Here is a 27,746-nt window from a genome sequence, read left to right as displayed (position 1 = left end):
TGGGGAACCCGTGTCAGAGTTGGTGTGCAGAGTCCTATAAGAGCTGACACTCTGACACCGGGACAGTCACACTGGGGGCGGATCTGTGGTGTCACCTCCCTCCCTCCCTCTGCTGGGGGCCTTTTCCTGTGTAGGGGACTTATGCACCAATGAGTGCCAAGCCCGTCACGTGGGTCTGACAGCTGGGGAGGGGGTGGCCCTGAGCAATGTGGTCCAGAGACAGCCAGCACCAGACTCTGCAGGACTGAGACCACCCCCAACGCCCCCCCCCACCGCCTGCCTATCCTCACCTAGAGCCACTGGGGCTGGCTCCACCATGTTCTCTCGGAAGAAGCGAGAACTTATGAAAACTCCCTCTATTTCCAAAAAGAACCGCGCGGGGAGCCCCAACCCTCAGTCCTCCTCAGGGGTGAGTGGGGCACAGAGCGGGTGGGGACCTAGGATGACACCCACAGCCTGTGGCCACTGATGGGCACAGGACGCAATTACAGCACGATGCTGGGCCCATGGTGGGGGACCCGGGCCAGCTATAGTCCCCAGCAGGCAGGATGGCCGGCGACAAGGAGCGGCCTGACCCTGGGAGTCTGCCTTACGGTATGAAGGGATGTCCCCGTCATGTGCCAGTGGAGGTAGTGGGTAGACCTGGTACCGGAGTCTAGTGACTAGACTGTAAAATGTGGTTTGGGCAATTTCAGAGTTCTGAAAACTAATGGGGAAATGGTGTTGAACTGGGGTGCAGGTGTACAGGGCAGATTGAGGGGAGGTTGTCTCTGAGTTTCTCCAGGACCTGTGGCTGCCTGCTGAGTTTTTGGGAATTTATGAAGTTTAGGGGTATCTCTACTAGGTCTGGGGTGTCCTGGGATCCAGGAGCCTGATGATGCCCTCAGGTCACAGAAGTTATTCATATTTTTTAGAAAGTGGACACCCGTGGAGGTGTCTGGGTGGCTAGAGGGCTAGAGACCCATGAGTGTCCTCCCCACCCCCACCAGGAAGTGGGGTGCCCCCTCCCTCCTGTGGCCCACAGGCCCCGCCTCTGGCTGTGGTTTGGGCAGGGACGGTTGTTTGTGAAAGCTAAAGACAGGAGGATGTTGGGTAACAGGTGGGGTGGGGGGGGCTTACAATTCTCTGCCCCTGACCTCTGACCCCCGTGAGGACTTTCTGGGAAAACTGAGGCAGTGTCTGGGATGGAGGATTGCCTTGACTCATCTTCCCTACACCGTCCTAGGAGCTGCCCCGGAAGGACTGTACAGAAGCTCCTGGCCTGGAGCCACCAGCCACGTCCCTGTCCACGGTGGCCAAAGGCACAGGAACACTCAAAAGACCCACCAGCCTGAGCCGCCATGCCAGTGCGGCGGGCTTCCCACTCTCAGGCAATGCCACCTGGACCTTAGGCCGTGGGTACCGAAGCCCCCTTTCTGCCGCCAGTCCTGCAGAGCTACCCATTGAGGGATCTTTCCCTGATGGGGTAGAAGACATCTCAACCCTGCTGGCCGACGTGGCCCGCTTTGCTGAGGGCTTGGAGAAGCTCAAAGAGTTTGTGCTGCGGGATGGTGAGGATCTCCCAGAGCCACAGTCTCCAACAGGAGCGGGAGGTCTGGGCGGTGGGGCAAGCCTCTCATCTGTGAGCTCCAGGGCAGCCAGAATTACAGTGAGACCCTGACTCAGAAAGAAAGCTAGAGAGAAGGAGAAAAATAAAAGGGACACAGGGACACGAGGAGGCTTCAGATAGGATGCAAAGAAGTGCACGTGTCAACTAAGGTTCTGAAGGATGTGTAGGAGTTTGCTGACATGCTCTGCCCTACAGAGGGGGGAATGTCTTAGGCATTTGCTCAGATACATAGAAATTAAAGTTGTATCTAAGGGGTATTATGAGGACAGATGTCTGCAGAGGCTGAAGGACCCTAGCTGCAGTACTGGGGGTACTGGGGAACACAGAAGGTGTTAAAACAGAGGACACAGGGGAGGCACTGGAAGTGAGTGGCCTGAGGCATATTGGTTCCGTTTTCTCCTGCACGCGGTCGGTCGCTGATGGCTCAGTCTGTTTCCTCCAGAGTTATTTTTCACCTCCTTCCTGTTTGTCTCTGGCAGCTCAGCGAGATGGGTTGGGCACCAGCTTCAGCCCCCCACCCTCCACCCCACCCCCGCTGGTCCCCGGAAACCATATGTCAGAGCTGTGCCCAGCGTGCAGTTCCAATCCTCTCAGCCACCCCATCCCACAGATACAGGAGATACAGGGAGATGAAGGCCTGGGCCCTGCCTCTCCCAGGAGCCTGTACAGGCCACTCCCTGGGCTTATCTGGTTTCCCTGACGGAGGCTGACTCTGCTTTTCTGAGGAAACCTTAATCTCCAGCCTTTCTTTACCCAGGCATCCTTGGAAGCCTGATCTGCGTGTGCAGGGTCATCTGCTAACTGTGACAAACCCCCCCCCCCCCAAGCCTGTATAGGCATTGGCCAGCACTCTTGGTGCACCAGCCTCTGGGCCTGGGTTTTTCTAAACAGGACAAGAACGGAGTTCCTAGAGTCCAGTGCATTTAAGGCTACAGCTGGGGGCGGGCACAGGGCCCTCGAGGTCCTTTCTCTGCAGCCTTCTCCTGCCCTGAGCGTCCAACTCCCAGCCTCAGTTTACCCGAAGACCCCACCCTCACACCCAGTCAAATTCCTCCTCTGAGGTTAGAACAGGTTACCTCTGAACAACCCTGGGGGGCGGGGGAGACAGGGGGTTCCCAGAGAGGGGCGGGGTCTAATGACCGGCCTAAGCCTAAGCCGGTTTGGCTGTTGGCTTTCCCGCTAAGAAATCCCAGGCACTGAGGACCCCAGTTCCTTAATCATGTACTAGCGTTCCGTCCTTCCATACATCCCTGAGCCATGTGTGTCTGTGGGACGCTGCGTCCAGCGCTGAACGACCCCCAGCACTGCCAGACTCGGGCCCAAGGTGAGAGGACAGCGCAGGATACACGGGGCCTGCTCAGGGCCTTTGCAGGGGCGCTGCACTCCTCTTGGCTGCATCCTGGGTATCATCACGCCTTGAGGTGGCCCGTGTGAGGGGCTGCAGGAACCCCCGTGCCCAAAGGGTACACGCCGGGAATGCTCCAAGAGGGGGTGCGGCTTCCCAGACAGCATTCGGGGATTCCTGGAGCCAAGTCAGCCTCCCAGATGTGGGCTTGTGGTGTGACATCCTAGCGTTCCGGAGGTAGAGGCAGGAGGCTGGTCCGAACTGCACAGGGACACTGTTAAGTCTCGTTCAGCATCTAGATCGGACTGCCGTCCTCCTGGCACCGATGCGTCCCATGGCTCCCTATTGCTGAGATGTGAAGGTACAAAGCCTGGCAGAGTCCTCCCAAGGAAAGCTGCATGTCCACTAATAAGTGGCTTCCCCTCACTGTCCACATCTGCAGGACCAGTGGGTAGTGACGCTTCCTCCCTCCTGGTGTAAGTCCAGGAGAGAGTAAAGTTAATGGATTTGCTTGGGAGAAACCCATCCAACCCTGCCTCGGTTTCCCCATCTGACCTCTGGGAAGCTGGAAAGGCTGGGGCCAGCCTCTTCCTTCTCACCCATGCTAACTCTGCCCTGCAGACCTCCTTGAAGCCCGCCGGCCACTGGCCCATGAGTGCTTGGGTGAAGCTCTGCGAGTCATGCGTCAGGTCATCTCCAGATACCCACTCCTGAACACCGTGGAGACACTCACAGCCGCTGGGACACTCATTGCCAAGGTCAAAGGTTAGTCCAGTGAGATCCACTGTGGAAGGTTTCCCAGAAGAGGGGGATATCTGTCTGCAGTGGGGTTTTGAAGGATGTGCAGGAATTTGACAAACACACTCCCGCCTCACCTGCCTCTCAGCCTTTCACTACGAATGCAACAATGAATCAGATAAGAGGGAGTTTGAGAAGGCTCTGGAGACCATTGCTGTGTCCTTCAGCTGCACGTGAGCGCTGGGCCTGTGGAGGGGCAGAGTGGAGTTGGGGAAGAGGCCAATGTGGACCTCCGGAATGACCCCCCCCCCCCCGGCCTTGCAGTGTGTCAGAGCTCCTTTTGGGTGAAGTGGACAGCAGTACTCTCCTGGCCGTGCCTCCTGGGGACCCCAGCCAGGTGAACAGCCAGCCGGTGGCATCTGGGTCAAGGTGTTTGTGGGAGGGAGTGGCCATCTCCCACGGGGTGGGCACCTGCTCTCAACTGTTTGACTCTATCTCCTGGGCTATGTGGCCATCTGTGAAGAGCCATAGAGGGTATTCAAGCTAAGAAGGGGCAGGGCAGAGGTGCAGCCTGAACAGAATGTTATCCCTCACACAGTCCATGGAGAACCTTTATGGGGCCGGCAACGAGGGGCTCCCACACAGCGTGGAGGAATGTGAAGAAGGTAAGTGTCTCTGCGGTGCGGGGCAGGGTAGGCAGGAGGTGGCAGGGGCCCTGAGAGAGTGGACATCAGGACTTACCACTGGCCCCCGAAGGTTGCCTGCCCCCGGAGGAGGTGGACATGCTTCTGCAGCGCTGCGAGGGGGGCGTGGATGCCGCACTGCAGTATGCAAAAGACATGGCCAGGTACATGAAGGACCTCATCAGCTACCTGGAGAAGAGGACCACCCTGGGTGAGAGATGAGACACCGGAGCGGGGGCGGGGTTTGGGGAGGTCTTAGGGAAGGCCATTTCCGAAGCCTCACTCTGCACCCCATTCTCTGATAGAAATGGAATTCGCCAAAGGTCTACAGAAGGTTGTCCATAACTGCAGACAGAGTGTCACGCATGAGGTGGGTTGGGCGAAACAGGTGTGAACAGAGGGATGATAGGTGCTCCACAGGTGTGGCCGCTCCCTCCCGGTCCTCCCGAGAGCTCCTGTTGGATGATGTGACTGCCTGCTGCTAAGAGCGGCTGCAGGAACAAGGGCTCAGGGGTGCTAGGACACCTCGGTCTTCGTCCTTGTGACCAGCCATCCCACCCCACAGCCCCACATGCCTCTCTTGTCCATCTACTCACTGGCCCTGGAACAAGATCTGGAGTTTGGGCACGGCATGGTGCAGGCAGCGGGCACACTGCAGACTCAGACCTTCATGCAGGTGGGCTGCACCGGAGGTGAGGTGGCTGCCGGCTGGGGAATGCCACCCACCAGCTTGGCCCTCATGGTCCATCCCTGCCTCCCTTAGCCCCTGACCCTGCGGCGGTTGGAGCACGAGAGACGCAGGAAGGAGATCAAAGAATCTTGGCATCGCGCACAGAGGAAGCTGGTAGGGCAGCCGGGGTGGGGCCAGTGCCCCCTGCGTCGGTGCAGGTTCCCCGCGCTTGCAAAGAGCAGTCTTGCCAGACGCTCCGGCCTCCGCAGGGTGCCCACACACTGTCAGGTGTTCAGAAATTCGGAGAGAAACTGAGTGCAGTCTCAGCCTTGGTGCACACTCCATGTACGCCACTCACCCCATTTTTCTTTTGGGCTATTTAAAGGCATGTGCATGGCCTGGGGGACATACCTCAGTGGGTAAAGCACCTGTCAGGAGAACATGGGGCCCTGAGCCACGTGGCCAGCATTCCCATAAAACCAGGAGTGGCATCCCGAATCTGTAACCCCAGCACCCAACACGGGTGGGATGAGTGCTTCTCTGGGCTAGCTGGCCAGAAAGCCTAACTGATTCTGGGTTCACTGGGCCACCTGTCTCAGAAAAGAAGCTGAGGGATGGGTGGTAGTGGTGCCTGCCTTTAATCCGAGCGCTTGGGAGGCAGAGGCAGGAGGCTCTCTGTCTGTCTCAGTGCAGTCAGAGCTGCATAGTGAGACCTTGCCTCCAAACTGAAAGGACCAGGTCCCAGCCCTCCACCTCTGCCTTGCACACGCATGTGCACACAGACAGAGATGGTGTTTAGCATTGCAGTAAGAAGCCCGTGCCCCCCCCCATCTCTGATTGGGGTTCCAAAATGAATGGGTAGTTGGGGGTGTGTGCCCTGCTTCCCTCCCAGCAAGAGCTCCTATTCTCAGCTTCTGTGACTCATCTTTGTCTGTATCCTTTGCTTAAAATGGATGACATGACATTGGATTGCTTGCCCAGAGCTCTGTACATATTGTGGAACACAAACTGCAATCCTGCTGGCAACCCCTCACCCAAATGTTGTCGTTTGATATTTTAATTGTAATAATTTGACAATTTTTAAAAAAGCTATCAGGACAGGCTGGTAGGAATGAGTTTAATTTTGACGCTGGGAGGCAGAGGCAGGCAGATCTCTGGGAATTCAAGGCTAGCCTGGGTTACAGAGTGAGTTTAGGACAGCTGTGTAGAAAGACCCTGTCTGTCTCTGTCTCTGTCTCTGTCTCTGTCCCTGTCTCTGTCTCTGTCTCTGTCTCTGTCTCTCTCTCTCTCTGTCTCTCTCTCTCTCTCTCTCTTTCTTTGTTTTTTCGAGACAGGGTTTCTCTGTGTAGTCCTGGCTGTCCTGGAACTCACTCTGTAGACCAGGCTGGCCTCGAACTCAGAAAGCCATCTGCCTCTGCCTCCCAAGTGCTGGGAAGACCCTGTCTCAAAAGGAGAGAGAGAGAGAGAGAGAAAGAGAGAGAGAGAGAGAGAGAGAGAGAGAGAGAGTGAGAGTTTGTTACTGGGGTGGGTGGGGAATGATCTGGATCAATGGACTTGTGGCTGTGAGTTCTCTCCTTCCACAAAGTGTGTCCCGGGATTGGATTGAGGGTCTTAGGCTTGGGCCTTTACTTGCTAAGACAGTGGTTCTCAGCCTTCCTAATCCTGCGGCCCTATAATACACTTCCTCATGTTGTGGTGACCACAACCATAAAATTCTTTTTGTTGTTGCTTCATAACTAATTTTGCTACTGTTATGGATCATGATGTGAATATCTGAACAGGAGCTCTCGGACCCGAAGGGGTCGTGACCCACAGGTTGAGAACCACTGTGCTGGCCATCTTAGCAGCAGCGGCTTGCTTTGCTATGAGGCTTTTGCTATTTTTGTTTGGTCTGTCTGTCTGTCTGTCTATCTATCTATCTATCGATCTATTTGTATTTTGGGTTTTTTGGGGCAGTGCCTCTATGTATCCTTGGCTGTCCTGAAACTTGCTCTGTAGACCAGGCTGGCCTTGAACTCACAGAGATCCTCTTGCCTCTGATTTCCGAGTGCTGGGATTAAAGGTGTGCGTGCATCACTGCCTGGCTTGAGATTTATTTATTTCTTTTTTTAGTTTGAGAGTGAATCCAGGCTTAATGTGAGCCTTCTGAGACCCAGGAGTCATATCTAGAGTCCCTAGCAGGTTTCTGACTTTCAGATTGTGGAGTGTGGGCTCCCCACACCCAGACCCGTTAGTTTGTGACTCAGTGCTTCCTGTCACCCCAGGGTGCTAGGCTTCCTGCCTGGGCGGCTCTGTGTTTTCATCTGTAAGACAGGAAGTGAAACTTCCTGAGACCTGGAGTGGGGAGATGTGCTTCAGTTTGTGTTTTGTTCAGCTCTGAGTCTTGCCTCAGTTTCCCAGTGGGGTCACTGCACAAGCTCCCAAGTTCTGCTGTCAGTGGTCCCCTGCTGGCTGGCTGGGAATGTGAGCTCCTTGCTGGTGAGGAGGGAGGGAGGGAGGGCAGAGCCAGGGTAAGGCACAGGCTGGACCCTCTCTCACAGCAAGAGGCAGAGACCAACCTGCGCAAGGCCAAACAGGGCTACAAACAACGCTGTGAAGACCATGACAAGGCCCGGCTCCAGGTGGCCAAAGCTGAGGAGGAACAACAGGGCACGGGGCCAGGAGCAGGGACTGCAGCCTCTAAGGCCCTGGACAAGAGGCGGAGGCTGGAGGAAGAGGCCAAAAACAAGGTGCATTAGCTGGAGTAGCCCGGAGGAGTCCTGGAAAAGAGAGGTTCCTCTCCAAGGGACATGCTTGTAGTTGTCACCTCCAGGCCTATGTCACCTCCACTACCTATGCCCAGCTCCCTCTTTGCTATTTCTTTATTTATTTTTGGCTGTACTGAGAATGGATCTCTAGGCCTTTCCCCATGCAACATAAGGACAAGTGCTCCACCCTGACCACACCCCCAGCCCTTCATTGGGGGATTCTAGGCGGGGCCCCACCCTAACCACACCCCCAGCCCCTCACTGGGGACTTCTAGGCGAGGCTCCACTCCTGAGCCTTCCCCTTAGCCCACCTCTTATATTTTATCTAGAGACAGTCTCCCTAAATTTCCCAGGCTGTCCCTCATGGTTTCCAGTTATTGTGGTGACAGTTCTGCCCACCTAGATTTCTGTGTCAATACCCTCAACTGACCCTTGCCCCTAACCAATCCTTCAGGCTGAGGAGGCCATGGCCACTTACCGCACATGCGTAGCAGATGCAAAGACACAGAAGCAGGAGCTGGAGGACACAAAGGTGACTGCGCTGCGGCAGATCCAGGAGGTCATCAGACAGAGTGACCAGACCATTAAGTCGGTGTGTGATGGGCACTGGGTGGGCTGAACTTGGGGAGATGGGGGCAGTGAGCGGGATTTGGTGTATAACGTGGGCAGGGCAAGGGCAGGGTATGGTATGGCACGGTGATTCTAGTGGCATAGAACAGTGGGTAGATGGAGCGGGGCAAGGTAAGACCCTTTCACAGCGGCAGAGGTCACAGGGAGGGACTGGTCTGGACTGTTACAAGCTGTATAATGCAGCAGGGTCCCAGCAAGGGTATGGTGGCCACGGGAGGGTGTCCTGGGATTGAAGGCCTAGACAGGGCAAGCTGTGCAAGGAGCAGGGTTTGAAGAAGCAGAGATGGGCTTTGGGCAGAGTGCAGGACCTGGGTGTTAGTTCTTTGGAAGTTGAAGGGTGTGGCTTAGTAGATTGATTGGGGCAATAGGCAAAGTGCCCTGGGAGGGCCCTTGTCTAGTGAACTCAAGGTAGAGGGTTTGGGCAGAAGACAGGAGGAGGGTCTGGTGGGTGTTATACAATGGGTGTGGTTTTGGGTGGAGCACTATAGAGGCAGAACTATTGGGACCGGGTGCTGGACTGTGGGAGGGACTTGATGTGGGGCGTGGCTATGGGCGTGGCCCAGCCCTTGAATAGCCCATCTTCTCCAGGCCACCATCTCCTACTACCAGCTGATGCACATGCAGACGGCGCCGCTGCCGGTGAACTTCCAAATGCTGTGCGAGAGCAGCAAACTCTATGACCCTGGCCAACAGTACGCATCTCACGTGCGTCAGCTGCAGCGGGGCGAGGAGCCCGACGTGCGCTACGACTTTGAGCCTTATGTCTCCACCAGCGCCTGGTACCTTCGCCCTGTGCAGCCACATGCTTCAGTGGGAGTGTGGGTGGTAGACCTGAGGGGACCTCTTACTGACACCTACCACCAGGTCCCCAATCATGCGTACACGGAAGGGCAGCTTCAACCCTGGAGATGCTTCAGGACCCGAAGCTGCTGGCAGTCCCCCCGAGGAAGGTGACACCTCTGAGGGGGCTCCTAACAAGGACCACAGGGGTGAGCGTGTGCAAGCACACAGAGCATTCTGATGACCACTGCCTCCCGCTGGGGGACAGGCTTTCTTCATCCCTCTCTTATCCTACAGGGGGACGAGGTCACCAGGTACATAAGTCCTGGCCCATCTCCATCTCAGACACCGAAGTCGTCCTGGACGCCAGCTCAGGTGAAGTAGCACCTGGGTGCGTCTCACACAGGGGAGTCCCAGGCAGGGCCAGCCTGGCTCCAGTGTTTCAGAACCCTATTTTCTATTTAGGGGACTTGAAGAAGTTCGATCGAACATCGTCCAGTGGGACCATGTCATCCAGTGAGGAGCTAGTAGATCAGGAAGCCGGCTTGGTAGCTTCGGCCTTTGATTCAGGTGAGGGGCCCTCAGTGAACCCCAATGATGATGGAAGGAATTTAAACTTGATTTATCCAACTGGCCTCCAGCTGTCTCGGTGACACTGGTTTTTCGCCCTGTCTGCAGCTGACCTCAATGGCATGGACCCCGAGTTACCTGTGGCCATGCCCAGTGGACCCTTCCGCCATGTGGGATTGTCCAAGGCAGCCCGCACACACCGACTTCGCAAGCTGCGCACGCCGGCCAAGTGTAGAGAGTGTAACAGCTATGTGTACTTCCAAGGAGCCGAGTGTGAAGAGGTGTGTGTACCCTGAGCCCTGGGCCTGGGTGTCATCAAGTGACTGAGGCCCAATGGATAGATCGGGGCTGGCAGTGCAAGTGCAAACCTCTAGGTTCTGCTTCCAGTGTCAGGATTTCAGAGTCATCCTTGGCTACAGAGCAAGATGAGCCAACCTGGGCTACATGAGACAGTGTCTCAGAGAGATGGAAATGGCCTGTGAAGGGCAGGGCAGGTTTTAGTCTGACGAGGTGCTCTAGGTGCAGGGTCCTCCAGGACAAAGATCCTGAGATTGTGGAAGTGGGGCCTGGTGTTTACAGTACATGTCTGGAAAAGTGACATTTTATCATCTCTCAGTGCTGTCTGGCTTGTCACAAAAAGTGTTTGGAGACCCTGGCCATCCAGTGTGGCCACAAGAAGCTTCAGGGCCGCCTGCAGCTGTTTGGACAAGACTTCAGCCAGGCAGCCGGCAGTACCCCTGATGGGGTGCCCTTTATTGTCAAAAAGTGTGTCTGTGAGATTGAGCGGCGGGCACTGCATACCAAGGTGAGGTCCTGGGACAGGAGGGCTTCAGTGGAGAACCCAGAGGCCCTGGAGCTGGTGCAAGTCTAAGCTCGAGGGTGATTGTTGGCTCCCCAGGGGATATACCGGGTCAACGGCGTGAAAACGCGTGTGGAGAAGCTGTGCCAGGCCTTTGAGAATGGCAAAGAGCTGGTGGAGTTGTCACAGGCCTCGCCCCACGACATCAGCAACGTCCTGAAGCTATACCTGCGGCAGGTGAGGCCGACCTGAATGGACCCGCGTCTGTGGGAAGGATGTGGCCAGGGTGGTGCAGGGGCGGGGCATTGTCATGGTGGGAGGAGTCAGAGGCTACAGTGGATGAGGCCCTACTGTGAGCTTGCTAGAGATGAGTTGGGGGCAGGTGTGTGCATGAGGACAGGTTGGGTGGTATTGCAGATGGCAGAGGGTCACATTCTATGCTAATGGGCGTGGCAAGAGTTGGGTGGGTGTGGCTACGGAGGCCTATTTGTCAGGAGCCTGAGGAGGGTCATGGTGATGTGCTTGAGTTACTCTGTATTGGTGGAGCTAAAGCTAGGCTGGACCAGCCACTAGGCGTGGCTAGGACTAGTGAAGGTCTGAGGAAGGGATGGGGTGGACCCAGACTCTGCAGTGGGTGGGACCCTAGCACGATGGGCGTGGTCAGAGCTGGGCAGGAGCCAAAAGCAGGTTCTGAGCTAGTGGGCGTGCCTAGAGGTGGGTGGCCCTGGGGTGGCAGGTACTGGATGGACTGGAAAGTGTTAGGTAGTACAGTGGGGCGCTGGTAGGCGTGGCTAAAGCAGATTGAGAAGCCCCTTGCAGGTCTGAGGCCGGGGTGGACTAAAATGTGGTGAGCTCCTTTAATCCCAGCAGTAGGGAGGCAGAGGCAGGCGGATTTCTGAGTTCGAGGCCAGCCTGGTCTACAGAGTGAGTTCCAGGACAGCCAGGGCTACAAAGAGAAACCCTGTCTCGAAACACCAAAAAAAAAAAAAATAATAATAATAAAAAAAAAAAAATAATAATAATAATAATAATAATAATAATAATAATAATAAATACAAAATAAAATGTGGTGAGCTTGACCAGCGTCTGGCAAGGGGCAGGGCTTGTCAGGTACTCACTTTTACTGACCAGGCCCTGTGACCTCTCTCCGAATGTGTCACCGTGCAGCTTCCGGAGCCCCTCATCTCTTTTCGCTTCTACCATGAGCTGGTGGGGCTAGCTAAGGACAGCCTAAAGGCAGAGGCGGAAGCCAAGGCAGCGAGCCGGGGCCGGCAGGATGGGTCCGAGAGTGAGGCTGCCACCTTGGCCATGGTGGGCCGCCTACGTGAGCTCATGCGGGACCTGCCAGCCGAAAACCGGGCCACACTCTTATACTTGCTGAGGCACCTGCGAAAGTGAGGGTCCCTGACTGGTGCAAGAGCTGACACGGGGGTGGGGGTGGGGGGTCCCTGGAGCCACATCCACCCACACCCATCTCTGCCCCTCCTCAGGATCGTGGAAATGGAGCAGGATAACAAGATGACCCCTGGGAACCTGGGCATCGTTTTCGGGCCCACACTGCTGCGGCCTCGGCCCACTGACGCCACCGTGTCCCTCTCTTCTCTGGTGGACTACCCCCACCAGGCCCGTGTTATCGAGACTCTGATTGTCCACTATGGCCTGGTCTTTGAGGAGGAGCCAGAGGAGGCACTTGGCAGCCAGGTAAGGGAGGGTTGGTGGGTGGGAGCCCCTTAGGCCATGGGGAAGTGACACAAATATGTGCAGACGGTTCTGGATACATTTTAGCGGTAGAGCACTGATGTAACCTACAGGAAGCCCTGGCTTCCAGTTCAGTTCCCAGCACCGATAAGCCAGGTTGCTGTGTGGGCTTCTCATCCCAGTGGTGGAGGGAGGTGAGGGGAGGAGGAGGAAGGAGGAGGGAGGAGGAGGTAGGCGGATTTCTGAGTTCGAGGCCAACCTGGTCTACAGAGTGAGTTCCAGGACAGCCCAGGCTACACAGAGAAACCCTGTCTTGAAAAAAAAAAAAAAAAAAAATTCTGAGCTGCTCTGTGGTGGCCATGCCTATAGTCCCAGCTCTCAGGAGGCAGACACAGGTAGATCTCTTTCTGTGAGTTTGAGGCCAGCCTGATCTACAAAGTGAGTTCCAGGACAGCCAGAGCTACACAGAGAAACCCTGTCTCAAAACCAACCCACCAATAAGTTGGTGAAGGGGCTGGAGATTGTCACTCAGCACTCCAAAGCACCAGTGGCTGTTGCAGACGACCTGGGCTCTTTCCTCAACTCTCATGAGTCAGCTCCCAATTGTCCATAACTAGTTTTGGTGAATCTGATGCCCTCTTTTGACTTCATGAGCAGACAGTATGCACACAGGCACACAGTACTCACCTGTGCAATCAAAACACCCAGACACACTAAAGATTAACCATATGAAGGCTGGAAGTGGAGGTGGGTCATGCTGGAACTAGCTCACACCATTTCCTAATCCAGGAGGGGGTGTCCACCCAGTGCGCCCAGCTGGAGACTGCTGAGGGCGTTGTCTTTCCCCTGCAGGAGGATGCCGAGGACGGAAGCCGAGGTGAGTAGTGGGACCCACAGACCCTGGCCAGTGACCTGGGTTGGTCAGGTCAGGCCATGTCACTGTCGTGAAGGGTTGTTCTCCATGAACTGACTTTTCTTGTACTGTGTTAGTGGCCACCCACTCTAGGGAGGGGACAGAGAGCAGAAAGGCAGGCATGTGTCTGTAGACACATGGCAGGGTCAGCATAGGGGAAAGAACGGGCTGGGGTCAGTGTTGAAGTCCCAGGTGGCTTCGTCTTGGTCACAGGACTCATTTCTATCCTGTCTTTGGGTCTTTGTGTGTGTGTGTGTGTGTATGTATGTGTGTGTGTGTGTGTATGTGTGTGAGTGTGTAGATATGAGTGTGTGTGTGTGAGAGTATGTGTATGTATGTACGTGAGCGTATGTGTATGAGTGTGTGTGAGTGTGTGCGTGTGTGTGTGTGTAGGTATGAGTGTGTGTGAGAGAGTGTGTGTATGTATGTACTTGTGTGTATGTGTATGAGTGTATGTATGAGTGTGTGAGTGTGTGTAGGTGTGAGAGTGTGTGTATGTATGTACGTGTGTGTATGTGTGTGAGTGTGTATGTATGAGTGTGTGTGTGTGTAGATGTGAGTGTGTGTGAGAGTGTGTGTATGTATGTACGTGTGTGTATGTGTATGAGTGTGTATGTATGAGTATGTGTGTGTGTGTGTGTGTAGGTGTGTGTGTGAGAGTGTGTGTATGTACGTGTGTGTATGTGTATGAGTGTGTATGTAGGAGTATGTGTGTGTGTGTGTGTAGGTGTGTGTGTGAGAGTGTGTGTATGTATGTACGTGTGTGTATGTGTATGAGTGTGTGTGTGTGTGTGTGTGTAGGTGTGTGTGTGAGAGTGTGTGTATGTATGTACGTGTGTGTATGTGTATGAGTGTGTGTGTGTGTGTGAGTGTGTGTGAATGTGTGTGTATGAGTGTATGTATGAGTGTGTGTGAGTGTGTGTGTGTTTTCACTTTCATCTCCCCTCATCCCTTTCTCTGTGCCACCTTCTCCCGTCTCCAGAATCTCACGTGGCGTCCAATGACTCGGACTCCGAGCTGGAAGAGGCTTCTGACGCGCTTTCATCCTCGGACGCCAGCGCTCTGCACCGCCTTAGTTTCCTGGAGCAGACGGAGGCAGGCCTAGAGGAAGGTCCCCAGAGCCACAGTGGCAGCGAGGAACAGCTGGAGGGTGAGGATGGAGCCCCGGGCCTGAGGCTGTGTCACTTCAACACCAACCAGTCCAACAACACAGCACAGGTCCCTCTGCCTGCCATGCGGCTCCGAGATGGGCAGATCACAGGTAGCACCGGTTGGCAGCGGAGGCCACAGTTCGTCTGAGCTGGATGGTGATGGTGGGGTCCATCAACTCACTGCCAGCCACTCTTAGGGGTCACTATGGGCCCTTGACTTGGGGGATTTCATACAAATGCCAAGAAACTTCAGGGACCTCAGGGACCCCTGGCGAGTACTCTGGACTCAGATGGTCAATGGTCCCCTTTGTGTGCTTGTGCGAGTGCAGCCACAGATTCCCATGATGCCCTCATCTCTCCCACGAGTGGGTGCAGCATCGGAATGCTGTGTGGTGGGTGCAGCATTGGAACGCTGTGTGTTGGGTACAGTCCTGGCTTCTGTGTGCGGTGCTGGAGGTGGCTCTGGCCTCAGAAATCTTGCAGGAGGCTGGACGTGGACAGACGGGTGGGGTACACAGTGGGTCTCTCCCAAGGAGCAGTGGAGGAATTTTACACACGAACCCCCATTTGCTTGAAATAAACCTCTTAACCGATTGGGCCACAGCCCCAACTGTGTTCTTTCGCTTCTCAGTCAGGGTCTCGTTTTGGAGCCCTGGCCGTCCAAAAGCCCTTTATGTAGACCAGGCTGGCCTTGAACTCGCAGGGATCTGCCTCCTTCAGCATCCTGCCCAGTGGAATGAAGGTAAGTGCCACAACACCCAACCACATCTCATCTGTGTAAAATGTATTTTGTACGTTTCGTGTTTTGCCTATGAGTCACGTTCATGCGGTGCCTGCAGAGATGAGCTAAGGGCTCAGGTCCTGAACTTGTCCTGTGCAATAGCAGCCAGTGCTCTCCAGGGACTGGCCTACATTTTAAATCCATCTTGCTTGTTCTTTTTCTGAGTCTGGTTCAAGCCAAGGCTCAGGAGGTGGCCCAGAGGCTGGATGGATTTTGTTGGCTTTTTTTTTTTTTTTTTTTAAACTTTTTCCCTTTTGAGGTAGAATTTCAGAGTCTGGCCTCGAACTTGCTGTGTGGCCAAAGAAGATCTTTTTTTTTTTTTTTTTTTTTTTTTTGGTTTTTCGAGACAGGGTTTCTCTGTGTAGCCCTGGCTGTCCTGGAACTCACTCTGTAGACCAGGCTGGCGTCGAACTCAGAAATCACCTGCCTCTGCCTCCCAAGTGCTGGGATTAAAGGCGTGCGCCACCACCGCCCGGCTCAAAGGCTCAAAGAAGATCTTGAACTACCAATCCTCCTGCCTCCAGAGCGTTGGGACGACAGGCTTGCCCCTCCAAGGCAGTTGATGTGGTCCTGGGAATGAACCACGGTTCCACACATGGTTTGTCCTGGGCCCAGGCACTTGCACTCATTTCCTGGTTTAGTAGTTTAGGCTCTTGAGTTTGAGCAGGGCTCCAGGTTCCTGTGATGGCCTGCCTGTGTGATGCAGGGGTATCTATCTCCTGGTCTTGTTTTCATTATTTGTAGTGTATGCTGTTCCTACACAGACACTGTCTCATGCATGGAGAGGTCGGAGAACAACTTACAGTTCTCTCCTTCCACCATGTTGGTCCTGAGGCTCAAACGTGGTCAGGCTAGCAGCAAGCCCCTTTCCATGCTACGCCCTCTTACTGGCCTTGTATTCAATGTCTTGAGGACTAGCCTTCAGTCCAGGCTAACCTTCATTCACGGCACCTCCAGGTTCAGCGCCCAAGTGTGGGGTGACAGCTGTCTATACACCCAGTCTGCCAACTACATTTTATTTGTTCTTAGTTTTTGGCTTTTTGAGACAGGGTCTCTCTACATAGCTTTGGCTGTCCTGGAACTCATTCTGTAGACCAGGCTGGCCTTCAACTCACAGATTGCCTATCTCTGCCTCCTGAGTGCTAGGATCAAAAGCATGTCACCACCATGCCAGTTTTTTGTGGGTTTTGTTTCTTCTTTACAAACTACATTTTATTTTATTTTTTATTCTTGTAGTTCAGCCTCGGGAGGGGTGACTAGTACCTGCTGCCCTTCTCAACCCTGATCCTCCCACAAAGGTGGTCCTGGGACACATGACCCACATGAACTCAGTGTGAGGCCCCACAAGTACTGTGCTGTTTGCCTGACCTGGGGGAATCCCCAGGTCCTCATAAACCAGGGGTGGGGCACGCACTTACGTACATACGCACGCAGGGCATTTTAGAACAGTGGGGGGGGGGGGAGAGTGAGCAGATCAAAAGTTCAAGGTCTTCCTCAGATATGTAATGAATTGAAGGCTGGGAAGGAGAGGCCAGCTTATCACAGGGATAGGAGTCAAAAGAATTCTCAGCTACCCTGGTATCAGCAAGAGGGGAAGGGGCCTTTCTTTGTGAGATGGAACTTCCGGGGGTGGGGGTGGGGGGGGCTTCCTGGTGAGGGATCAGCCAGAAGCCTGCAGCAAGCCACAGGCACAGATAAAATGCCTGAGTGCAGGGTGACTCAGAGATGGTCTGGACAGACAGAGTCCAGAGTCAGCACCTCAGGGGCTGCCCTGATATTGGTAAACAAGACATTTGGCCACAGGCCAGGACCCAGACTGAAGGTCTCTGGACTCAGTTCTTCTTCAAGAGAGGAACTACCAAAAGGTTGGTTGCCACAGAATGTATATGTTAACCTCATGTACATACAATTTGGCTTCTTGTTTTCTAAATTGTTTGTTTTTATTCAGGGTCTATGTGGCCCTGGGTAGTCTGGAACTCACAGAGCTCCCTCCCCAAGTGCTGAGATTAGAGCTGGCTCCTGCACTGCCCTGCACTACTCTGGGACTGAAACAAGCCCTCCCCGCCCCAACCAAAGTCATACCCTGAGCCTGATTTAAGCCTGATAAGAAGTCACGAGACTTTGCTTAGTGGCTGAGAAGTGGCCTGTCCAATTCACAGTCAGTCAAACGGTATAGGTGATGAAAACCCACCAAGGTGGGGCAGCTAGGAAAGTTAACTGTGAGGTGCTGGGTGTGAAACCCAGGGTTACTCACTGCTAGATGGGTGTTCGAGCCCAGCACCTGACTCCCTGAGGGACACAGTGGGCTCCTCGCCTCCTCATTGTATGACTTCACAGACATGAACTTGGGACAAGCATGCTCTAGGCTCTCAGCCCACGGAGACCAAAGAACTGAGAACCTTCAATGTCACCTGTCCCCACTCTCCATCTGCCCACAGGGATCAGAATAACCCAAGGGCCTCTGCAAGTGAGACTTGCACACCCTTGTTGGCCTAGCAGGTTTCAGCCAGGATGACTTTCCAGAGTGTCCCTCTAGAGAGCAGACCCATCCTCCCACAGACAGGAGGGGAAGCCTTCATGAGTCTGCTGGGAACTCCAGAAACTTCAGTCTGAATGGAAAACACCTCATCATAGGACCTGAGGTGCCCACAGCTCTGCAGGAGGGACCAGGAATCGGCTGTCAGCAGCAGTCTCAGGCTGCCTTTCTGCTGATTCCACCCAGCTGCAGGACAAAGGAACAGGTGGACTGAAGCCCTTACTGGAGTGTGGATGTAACCAATGTGTAAGAAAAAATGGAGTGGCTCAGTGGTTAGAGCACTGACTGCTCTTCCAGAGGTCCTGAGTTCAATTCCCAGAACCCACAAGGAGGCTCAAAACCATCTGTAATGGATCTGATCCTCTCTTCTGGTGTATATGAAGGCAGAACACTTACTCTCCCAGGTTCAGCTCCCAGTACCCACACATCTGCCCACAACAGTCTCTGACTTCAGGTCCAGGGATGCAAACTGCTGACATCCTCAGAAATCCAAATCACAGACAAAAGGTAAAAGGCTGGGGTGGTGGAGCAGAGGCAGGTAGAACTTTTGAGTCCCAAGACACACAGGCCTGGCTCTCCAGATGTGGGAGCAGGAGCCATACTGAACATTTGATCCCAGCTTCCTGTGGGCAAGACTAACCCTAGGAGGTAGAAAATACCCTGGAAGCTCCCGGCCTGACAGCTGGGCTATCCTCACCTCCACACACAAGCAGGCAGGAAGGCAGACATGTTTTTTTGTTTTGTTTTGTTTTTTGTTTTGGTTTTTCAAGACAGGGTTTCTCTGTGTAGCTCTGGCTGTCCTAGAACTCACTCTGTAGGCCAGGCTGGCTTCGAACTCAGAAATCCGCCTGCCTCTGCCTCCCAAGTGCTGGGATTAAAGGTGTGCACCACCACCGCCTGGCGGCAGACATGTTTTTAACCTACTTGTGGCAACACACAGCTTTCAGCCCAGCACACAGGAGGCCGAGGCAGGGCAGCCAGGGTCACACATACAGGAGACCTTGTCCTTGGAGCCATCTGGGTTTACTGCATGAACCGCATACTCCAATGCTGGGTGCTCCAGACACAGTGACAACAGATGCAACAACCCAGCATCACACAGGCAGTCACACCGACAGGCACCGTGAGACCCAAAGCAAGTGTGGGGCAATGGCAGGCACAGAACAGGACGCAGTGACAGGAGTCAACTCCTGGCTGCTGGAGAGGCCGGCTGGCCTACGGCACTAACACGGCTGACATACTGCCCTGGACTCAAGGGTTGCAGGACCTAAGGAACACAGCCAGCACTACTGGGCTATGTGAGAAGGGTGGGGACTTAGGCACAGAGACTGGTTCAAACCGCCGGTGGCCAGGTGCTGCTACAATCAACAGTGTTAGCGGGTGCTGCGGGCAGAACACGGGGGGGGGGGGGGGGGGGGGGGCAGAGATAGGAGGCTCAGCTTCCAGGCCAACCTGTGCTCATGTTGGGACTTTGTCACCTCAGTGCTGAGGTGGCCACCAGAGCATGGATGTAAAGGTCACCCTGGCTACTCAGGAAGCTGGAGGCCCTGTCTGAAATCCCAGTGGACAGGAAGGGCTGGCGTGGCCCAGAGGCCGTGCCACGCAGTGGCACAAGTCCCTCCAAAGCTTCACAACAGAAAGACTGCTGTGTGGTAATTGAAGTGTGTCTTCCGACGTCAGTCCACAGAGGTAAGGTTCTGGCCACTCAGCAGGAGCAACTGGGGGCTACAGGGGTAGGGACACATGTCCACCCCAGGACAAAGGCTCTCTAGGACCCACCCTGCAGGGTCAAGGACCACGGACACCAACTTATCTTCACAAAATATCTTTTAATTCTCAAGGGAGTCCTGCGAGAATGGAGAACTCAGAACAGTGACCTCAGAAGGAGGAGCGGGGTGTGGCTGCGGCTCTGAGGTAGCTCATCCTGCAACAATGGCCAGGATAGAACCCTGGTCAAAAGGCAATCCGGTTATGACTCCCACACTGGGGCCTGCGGAGCTGCAGGTGCGGGCCTGGTCCTGAGGCAGCAGCGTCGCGGTGCTGTGCAGGAAGAGAACAGCGGCTGCGGCCTCCCCTGTGTGGGGCGCTGCCGTGAGCTCCTTTTCACTGTTTTCCAGGAGAGACTCTCACCGCGAAAGAGTCCACAAACTTGCCTTCAATTGTAGCAATCCTCCTGCTTTAGTCTCCAGAGTGCTAAATTTTCCCTGGCAACAGTACAGGTTTGGGGTTTTGGTTTGCTTGTTTTCGAAGACCTCACTTGTAGCCCTGGCTAGTCTGGAATCACAGAAATCTGCCTGCTTCTGCCCCCTAGGCATCTGGATTCAAGCCCTGCCTGTTATTACACTTTATTTTTGTGGGTGCACCTCAGATCCTCTACTGGGTCAAGGACAGGCAGCAGGGTCCCCCAGGGACAGCTCGGAACCCCCCTTACACTGGGGCTCACTGGAGTTACTGCACCAGGCGGTAGGTGATGTAGCGGCCGGCTGTCTCACTGGGACGGATGATCTTCACAACCTGTGGGAGCAGGCACAGTGGGGGTTGGCAGGGCCTCAGCATCAGTGGCGAGGGTCCACCATGTCCTCTGGCCATGGTGGCCCTGGCCTCAGAGAGAGGGAGGAACCAGGGGGTACTAGGAACCAACAATTCTCAAAGGGCCTAGGATGGGAACAAGGTGGAGGCTTCTCACCTGCCCTCGCTTGATCCCAAAGTACCGTGCCACGGGGTCCCCGGCCTGGATCCTGGGTAGCTGGCTCTCACGAAGCTTGCTACAACAGTCAAGGAAGTGTTTGGCAGGCAGCGCTGGGGTGAGGGGGATGTGAGACACGGTAAAGGATACTATCGAGCCAGCAGTTCAGTCACCTCCTCCTTGGTCATGACCACATGCTCAGGAACTAGCTGTGGAGACAAAGACCCACCTGCAGCCATGTAGCCACCAGGACCACAACAGACCCCAACAGGCTAATGGTTACTGTCACAGGGCTGGGACAGAGAACACAACCAGGCTCCTAATATCACCAAGCTGGATGCTCAAGGCCACTGCACCAAATTGGGGAAACATCCTGCCCCAGCTCATGAGCTGCACAACCTGAGACCAGGGAGGTCCGTGTGCTGCCTCCCGGATCCTGGTCAGGCAGTGCTGCACTCTACCCCACCTCGCCACACAGCCCTCCCCGCACCACGCACCTCATGTTCCGTGATGTTGATGAGCAGCTCCTGCTGGAGAAACTGTTCTAGCACGTACTTTGGGGCCATGTCCACGAGGGACTGCTTGGCAGAGGGTGTCATGCCCTGCTGCACCACGATCAGCGCCCGTGTGATGTTCTCCTCCTGCATGCGCTGGCAGTACACCTTGATGGTCTTGATGCCCACCTTGGGCTCCTCTGTGGACACACAAGCACGACCCTCACACCCACCACTGCAGCCTGTGCTCTTAAATTTCTCTACTTGCAAAGGAAGACGAGAACATCGAAGACCCAGGGGCTGCCAGAGGGCTCAGATCTTGCAGAAGAGAGCTGCAGAGTTCGCAGACCCTGTTGGCCCCTTCTGGAACGGGGGGCTGAATTCTCAGCAGTTCTGGGGTTAGGGGATAGGGTATGGTCAGCTTGGGCAGCCTTAAGGAGAAACTGACTGACTAGGAGATGGGTCCTGTGTCCTATCTTTTCAGGCAGAGTAGTGTTTACTGGAGCATCAGGACCCCGAGGGTGGAAGCAGACCCAGGTCATCTGGTTTGGGAATTGTTGGACCTCAGACTCTACAGGGGTTTCCTTTGTCTGTTTGTTTATAGACACAGGCATTTACACTATGACTCATAACAGAAGCACAGTGAACTATGAAGTACAATGAGAATTTCATGGTTGGCATCACCACATGAACTGTACTAAAGGGTCTCAGCATCAGGAATCCTGAGAACCACTGCCTTACACAGCCCTGGCTGTCCTGGAACTCATTCTGTAGACCAGGCTAGCCTTGACTGCCTGCCTCTGCCTCCCAAGTACTGTTTTTACAAGCACATATTGCCATGCCCATCCTTGCACCCCCAATTCTTACACTAAAAACCCAGGCCCCAGGGCCACCAGCATCAGGTATGAAAGGAGATAAGCTATCTGGGGAGACTGGAGGCAGCTGCACAGGGAGGCCCGGGACTCCCCAACAGCACTCACTTCAACAAGACACCTCTCAGAGCCACCCTGCTGTAGGCAGAAACTAGAATACAGCACACAGGAATCAGGGGGACTGAGAGTTGGTCCTGAGACTCAGGGGTGAAAAGGATGCCAGCAAAAGGGAAGCTTCCCAGGAAAGACAGGGACAACAGCAGGCAGCTGCCACAGTCCTACAGGCAGTGTTAGCCAGGATGGGACACACACCCACTGACTGGGCAGACAGCAGGGAGGTCACAAACAACAGGGAGAGAGCTGTACCAGAGCTAGGGCCTGGAGGGCCACCAGAACCGGAGGCCCCCAAAGGATGCTACTACTGCCAGCCCAAGGGCCCTCACCTGGGAAGAACACAAACATCTGGTCTGTGGGGTCATCGTTGTGGGCCACCAGCACGGTGAGGTCTGTGCGCCTTGGTCGCCCCTCGCTGGGCTTGTCCCCAAACTGGGCCTTGAATTCCTCTAGTGTCTGGTCCAACTCATCCTGGGTCACCAGGTAGCCACGGTCATGACACAGCTGCAGAGACAAGAGAGGAAGAGCCAGTTATCCTCAGCACTCAGCAGGAGGTGAGCTGGAGATGGTAGCGCACAGACCTGACCCCAATGGACAGCATAAATCAAAATTATGCATACCTCTTTCTCCACTGGGGTCTGCTCAACTCTCCCCACCCCCAACCCCCGCCCGAGTCAGGGTTTCTCTGCGTGACCTTGTCTATCCTGGAAATCACTATGTAGACCAGGCTGGCTTCTAACTCACAGAGGTCCGCCTGCTTCTGCCTCCAGAGTGCTGGGATTAAAGGCGTGTGCACCGTCCTATTTTTTTTAATACTGTTTTTGGCCCTATGTATGTCTAGTGTCCCCAGAGACCAGAAAAAGGCATCAGATCCCCTGAAGTGGGCTTACAGATGGTTGTGAGCTACCATGTGGGTGTCGGTGATGAGGCTACCTAGCACGCAGAAAACCAGGGGTCCATTCCCAGCACCCCATAAACCAGGTGTGACCCTGCAGCAGCCCCGTCTCCCTTTTCTGAAGACGAGTCCACCCAGGACTTTTCCTCTGAGGCAGAGTCAGGAGGTTAAAGCAGGAAGACTGTCCAGAGTTGAGGCCAGCGTGGGTGGACCCCACACTTTAAGCGGGAATGCATCCCGGCGCCTGGGAGGCTGAGGCAGGATTGGCCCCTGTTGGAGGCCGGCCTGGGCGGACAACCGCAGTTAGTCCGCTACTCAGCGCTCGCTCAAAACCTGCCCACGCAACTCGCCTGCATGATAGTCTTGCGGATCTTCCAGAGCCGGTAGGTCTCCTCCTCGTCGTCCATGTTGTCGCTCCTCACAAACTGCGCACGCGCGCAAGCCCGCCAGCACCAAGCCTGCGCCGGATTGGATGCATAAAGTGCCCGCCCCCAGCACAGTGCGCCTGCGCGGAATGCTGGGAAGGCCCGCCCAGGTTGTTGCTGTCTTAGGTGAATGCCGGAATAAATGTACTTTCCTGGATAGGCTGCGTGGCGGGCAGCCCCGGCGTTTACAGCGTTTACCGCAGTGGTGTCTGCGCGAGATCGCGCTCGCAAAGGTCTCGCGACACTTGACCTACGCTAGGGGGTTTTTGTTGTTGTTGTGGGTTTCTTTTTGTTTGTTTGGTTGGTTTTTCGGTTTTTTTTTTTTGTTTTTTGTTGTTGTTGTTGTTGTTGTTGTTGTTGTTGTTTTCGAGACAGGGTTTCTCTGTGTAGCCCTGGCTGTCCTGGAACTCACTCTGTAGACCAGGCTGGCCTCGAAATCCGCCTGCCTCTGCCTCCCAAGTGCTGGGATTAAAGGCGTGCGCCACCACCGCCTGACCTACCTTAGGTTTTGTTTTCCCTTTAGGCTTTTGCAAAAGAAATCCGGACTGGAGTTCACGCCTTTAGTCCCCACAAGGCAAGCATATATGTGAGTTCGAGGCCAGCCTCGTCTATAGCCAGGACTACACAGAGAAACCCTGTCTCAAAAAACCGAAAAGAAAGAGAAAAGGAAAGAAAGAGGGAACCTGGTGACAAACAGCCAGGTTCATGTGCCTCAGTTTCCCTTTTTATACAAGTTTTTATTAGTGTATATTCACTTTGCGTAAGAAATCGGATCTCAGCACCCACGTGAGGTGGCCCCCAGCCATCTGATGCATCTGTCCTCTGTGGGTACTTGCAGATCCATACCCACATACAGACACAGAGAAACATAATTAAACTACTAAAAATCTAAAATGAAAGAAAATGATGTAAGGGCACACACAGAGAAGAAACAAGTGTGTATGTGTGGGTAACTCGTGAGAAGTTTGATAAGGTGAGGAAATGGGTCCTGTCGAACAGCTTCCAGGACTAAACCCTTCTAACTGTACAGCTGGATGTCACAGACAGGCCTGTCTGTCTTCTTTGGGGGACTGTGCTGGCTTGAAATTTTCTGTATAGACCAGGCCTCAACAGCACAGAGAATGGCATGCCTCTGCCTCCTCAGTGCTGGGATTAAAGGCGTGTACCACCACAGACTGGCAAGGTCTGTCTTTGGAAATCTAGATGCCGACTACCCTCCATTCTCTCCTGAGGTGAGTGTGACCTCCAGGTTTACAGATAATTATCGGTTCCTGCCTGGGAACGTATGCTGATCCCGACATGGAAAGACAAGTTTTTGCCAAGTGCACCTGACCACTGAGCCCACCATATGCCCTGTAGACCAACGGGCTGAGCCTGCTACACTTGCCTAAAGGAGCATGAATGCAAAGTCAGGGGATCTGGGCAAGGAAGTTTTTGGGACATGAGAGAGTTACCTGCGGCTGGAGGTGGTGGTGGTGGATACATTTGATTCCAGCACTCTGGAGGCCCAGTGGGGAGATCTCTGTGAGCTCCAGGCTGGACCCTCTCTCTCTCTCTCATCATTTCTCTCTATCTCTGTAGCAGGGGAGCCCCTGACACCCACTTTCAGGAGGAGACAGGACCCTGAACGGTCAGAGCCTAAGTATCTGTACTTGGGACTTTAGGAAAATAGCTGGGTGCAAGGCAGGAGCTTCCCAGAGGCCGTGTGCTTAAGGGCACTGAGGGGCCTCCAGCCATAAGAGCATAAACAAGAACCTGCCTGCAGGATCCCTTCTCCCACCTCCTCTATGCCTGGGATCCTGCCACTTGGTGTGTGACTGGTGAGATTAGGGTCTCCCTAGCCCCTTTCCTGGGTCCCTCTCAGCCTGTGTCCTCGTCCATCTCCATTCTTTTCTGTCGTCGGCTGACTGCAGAAGCCTGTCTACCAGGGACCTCACCGCAACCACACTTGTCTAGGATCCACAGAGGGCAACAACCAAAGAACTGAACACTCACCCAACAGAGAGAAAACCAGACTTAATATCAAGAAACACTTCAAATGTTGTAACGCCAGAGGCCTAGATCCCATGGTAAAGGCTTCTGAGGCCTGAGGCCCCTAGACCTTAGCAGAGCTGATGGGTATACCGTTCAGGCTGTAAAACTCAGTGCAGACAGCACCAACTACCAAGACAAAAACAAAGGCCTAATTCATTAAAGCCCATACCTCTGGGAAAGACTCTAAACATAACTAACCTTGCTTTTTGGCTTCTTGGTTTTGCTTCTGGATAACTGTTCTTGCTAACTAAAGTATGTTAACCCAAAACATGGCTTTGTGCATGTCACCCTGAGAAAGGCTCAGTGTCCCGCTGGGATCCCAAACACCCAGGTGTAGTTGCTGGCTGGATAATAAAGGCTTTCTATTGGCTTCTCTGGTGGACTCCCCAGAACACCACAGCAAACACACAAACATGACCAGGCGAGCTGCTAGAGCTCCCCCAGAGGCCAGCAGCCCTGCTGAGGCAGGCCCTGAGACACACAAGACAGCTGAAACACAAGGCATGGGCAGCAAAGCAGTAATTATGACTGTTTGAGGACCTGTTTGAGGAAGGGGGCACAGAGAAATCCCTTCCTGATGTCTGTCAAGGACAAACAGTTGAATGAAGTAATGAAAATAATTGAAGACAGGGATGTAGAAGTTCACAAAGAGAGCAAACCAGTTGTGGTGCTGTGCGCCTTTGGTCCCAGCACTCGGGAGACGGGCAGGTGGAGCTCTGGAAGTTCAAGACCAGCCTGCTCCACAGAGGGAGTTCCAGGACAGCCAGGGCTGCAAAGAGAGACCCTGTCTTGAAAATAAACAAGTTAGTAAATAAATAAAATCACTAAAGAAAACCTCAACTGTAAATGAAACAGAAAAACGCAGGCTACCAGATGAGGCCTGAGCTCAGTGCCCGGCATGCGTGTTCCTCACTGGAGACGCTTCCTGACTAAATGGAACACAGACCATGACTCGACTCTGCAGAGAGCCAGGCACTGGAACACTTGGTCCTAACGGTGTCTTCATGGACTTCCACCCAGGGCTCAGGGATGTAGAGGAAGGGAAGGAAAGCAGACAGCAGCCAGAGGAGGGAGGACACCCCAGAGCTGAGAGGGAAAGTGGATATGATCTCCCACCACTAACCAAGTAGCTGTCTCCAACTGTCATCCATGTGAAAGGAAAAGTCAGCTTCTCCAGTGAAGTCCGTGGATGTGAACCACACTTCTGCGTAGGCCCCAGGCCCACTACTGTTAGCCGAGACAAACTGAACTCAGTGGGTTTTGTTTATGTTTTTGCTTTTGGTTTGCTTTGGTATTTTTAAAATTATTTTTGCTTTTGTGGATTTTGTGTGTGTTTCCTTTGTTTTTGTTTTGTTGCATTTTGGTTTTCAGACAGAGTTTCTCTGTGTAGCCCTGGCTGTCCTGGAACTCACTCTGTAGACCAGGCTGGCCTCGAACTCAGAAATCCGCCTGCCTCTGCCTCCCAAGTGCTGGGATTAAAGGCGTGCACCACCACCGCCCCGGACTGCTTAGTTGTTTATTTATTCATTTATTATAAAAAGAGAGAAAGTGGGCTGGAGAGATGGCTCAGTGGTTAAGAGCACTGACTGCTCTTCCTGAGGTCCTGAGTTCAATTCCCAGCAACCACATGGTGGCTCACAACCATCTGTAATGGGATCCAGTGCCCTCTTCAGGTGTCTGAAGACAACTACAGTGTACTCACATACATAAGATAAAGAAATAGTTTTTTTTTAAAAAAGAGAGAAAGCAGAAAGCTGGGGGGGGGGAGGAGGATGGTGGGGAGGATCTGGGAAGAACTGGGAAGAGGGAATATGATAAAATACATAGTGTGAAACTATTTTTCAATTAAAAGAAGTAAAAGTAGACACTTGACTGATTTGAAACTGTGGATACAGAAATAACCTGAGAGCTCTTAACCGTTTCAATAAATATTTCTGCCCTGAACCCCAAGGCCCTAGATACCAGGGATGCCCCCCAAATGGTTGATGTATAGTGGACCGCAGCCTGCTCTCAGAATAAACCTGTCACCCCAAAGATCGGGCCCAGAATTCAGTCCTCACGATGTGGTCCTCTCTTCATAGCCTACAGAGCAGGTGGAGGGGGGGGAGGGTATGGGGGGGGAGGAGCACACTGGAGTGGATCTGCTTACCCAGTCCACAGCTTTGGCAGGCTTAGCAAACAGCTACTGGATGTGTCCTAGGGAGCCGAGGAGGAACACAGGATCCCAAACTGGGTAGAAATAGTGGGCTAAGGGACCTTACAGGGATACAAATCCAAAGCTTGGGTGGCAAATTACAGCATAGGCAGGATGCAGCGGCAGCAACAGCAATTGCTACATTCCCTTGACAAAGCCCCAGCCAAGTGGGCTTTCTGGCTGGGATGTGACAGGCCAGCCTGGAGCACCTCCCAAGCTGGCCTTGTTTCAGGAGTAGGGCAATGGATAAATGGGACAGTGTCTGCTCCTGCTCCTGGCTGTGTAGACCAGAACTTTTTCTCTCAGCATGGAGTGTGAAATAATGTCCATGTGTCACATGACAGGGGATGGATTTTGTTACCTAATAGGTTTCTCTGATGCA

General features: G+C 54.0%; 2 protein-coding genes and 1 long non-coding RNA gene across 11 annotated transcripts; 2 read left to right on the top strand and 1 right to left on the bottom strand.

The window, feature by feature from the left end:
- Positions 1-183: 183 nt before the first annotated feature.
- Positions 184-14,936, top strand: Arhgap45 (Rho GTPase activating protein 45). Of its 5 annotated transcripts, none has more exons than XM_076919530.1 (23): positions 184-409; positions 1,226-1,550; positions 3,576-3,719; positions 3,841-3,925; positions 4,017-4,089; positions 4,291-4,357; positions 4,449-4,586; positions 4,681-4,745; positions 4,941-5,051; positions 5,139-5,219; positions 7,586-7,774; positions 8,247-8,384; positions 9,011-9,201; positions 9,287-9,411; positions 9,500-9,577; positions 9,668-9,772; positions 9,881-10,053; positions 10,389-10,577; positions 10,671-10,808; positions 11,739-11,965; positions 12,062-12,272; positions 13,059-13,146; positions 14,165-14,936. In XM_076919530.1, exons 1-23 carry the CDS (start codon positions 317-319, stop codon positions 14,479-14,481), a joined length of 3,351 nt encoding a protein of 1,116 aa, XP_076775645.1. In that variant the 5' UTR covers positions 184-316; the 3' UTR covers positions 14,482-14,936. The 5 variants fall into 5 exon arrangements, with proteins under 5 accessions (XP_076775645.1, XP_076775644.1, XP_076775648.1 ...); XM_076919529.1 differs by lacking the exon at positions 184-409 and adding an exon at positions 443-594; XM_076919533.1 differs by lacking the exons at positions 184-409; positions 1,226-1,550 and adding an exon at positions 1,657-2,933.
- Positions 14,937-19,459: 4,523 nt separating this feature from the next.
- On the bottom strand, positions 19,460-23,218 carry Polr2e (RNA polymerase II, I and III subunit E). 5 transcript variants are annotated; one of them, XM_076919521.1, is made up of 7 exons: positions 23,062-23,218; positions 22,146-22,320; positions 20,834-21,030; positions 20,487-20,545; positions 20,337-20,415; positions 20,082-20,164; positions 19,460-19,854 (listed from the first exon to the last, which is right to left on the bottom strand). In XM_076919521.1, exons 1-6 carry the CDS (start codon positions 23,116-23,118, stop codon positions 20,099-20,101), a joined length of 633 nt encoding a protein of 210 aa, XP_076775636.1. In that variant the 5' UTR covers positions 23,119-23,218; the 3' UTR covers positions 19,460-19,854; positions 20,082-20,098. The 5 variants fall into 5 exon arrangements, with proteins under 5 accessions (XP_076775636.1, XP_076775638.1, XP_076775637.1 ...); XM_076919523.1 differs by having other exon boundaries at positions 19,460-19,690; XM_076919522.1 differs by having other exon boundaries at positions 20,094-20,164.
- A 40-nt stretch (positions 23,219-23,258) lies between these two features.
- On the top strand, positions 23,259-26,492 carry LOC143435867 (uncharacterized). Its single transcript, XR_013106215.1, has 2 exons — positions 23,259-24,368; positions 24,718-26,492. It is a non-coding gene; the product is annotated as an uncharacterized LOC143435867 (long non-coding RNA).
- Positions 26,493-27,746: the final 1,254 nt, after the last annotated feature.

Source organism: Arvicanthis niloticus, chromosome 22 (assembly GCF_011762505.2).
Source record: "Arvicanthis niloticus isolate mArvNil1 chromosome 22, mArvNil1.pat.X, whole genome shotgun sequence".
NCBI lineage: Eukaryota > Metazoa > Chordata > Mammalia > Rodentia > Muridae > Arvicanthis > Arvicanthis niloticus.
This window is presented reverse-complemented; position numbering and strand designations above follow the sequence as displayed.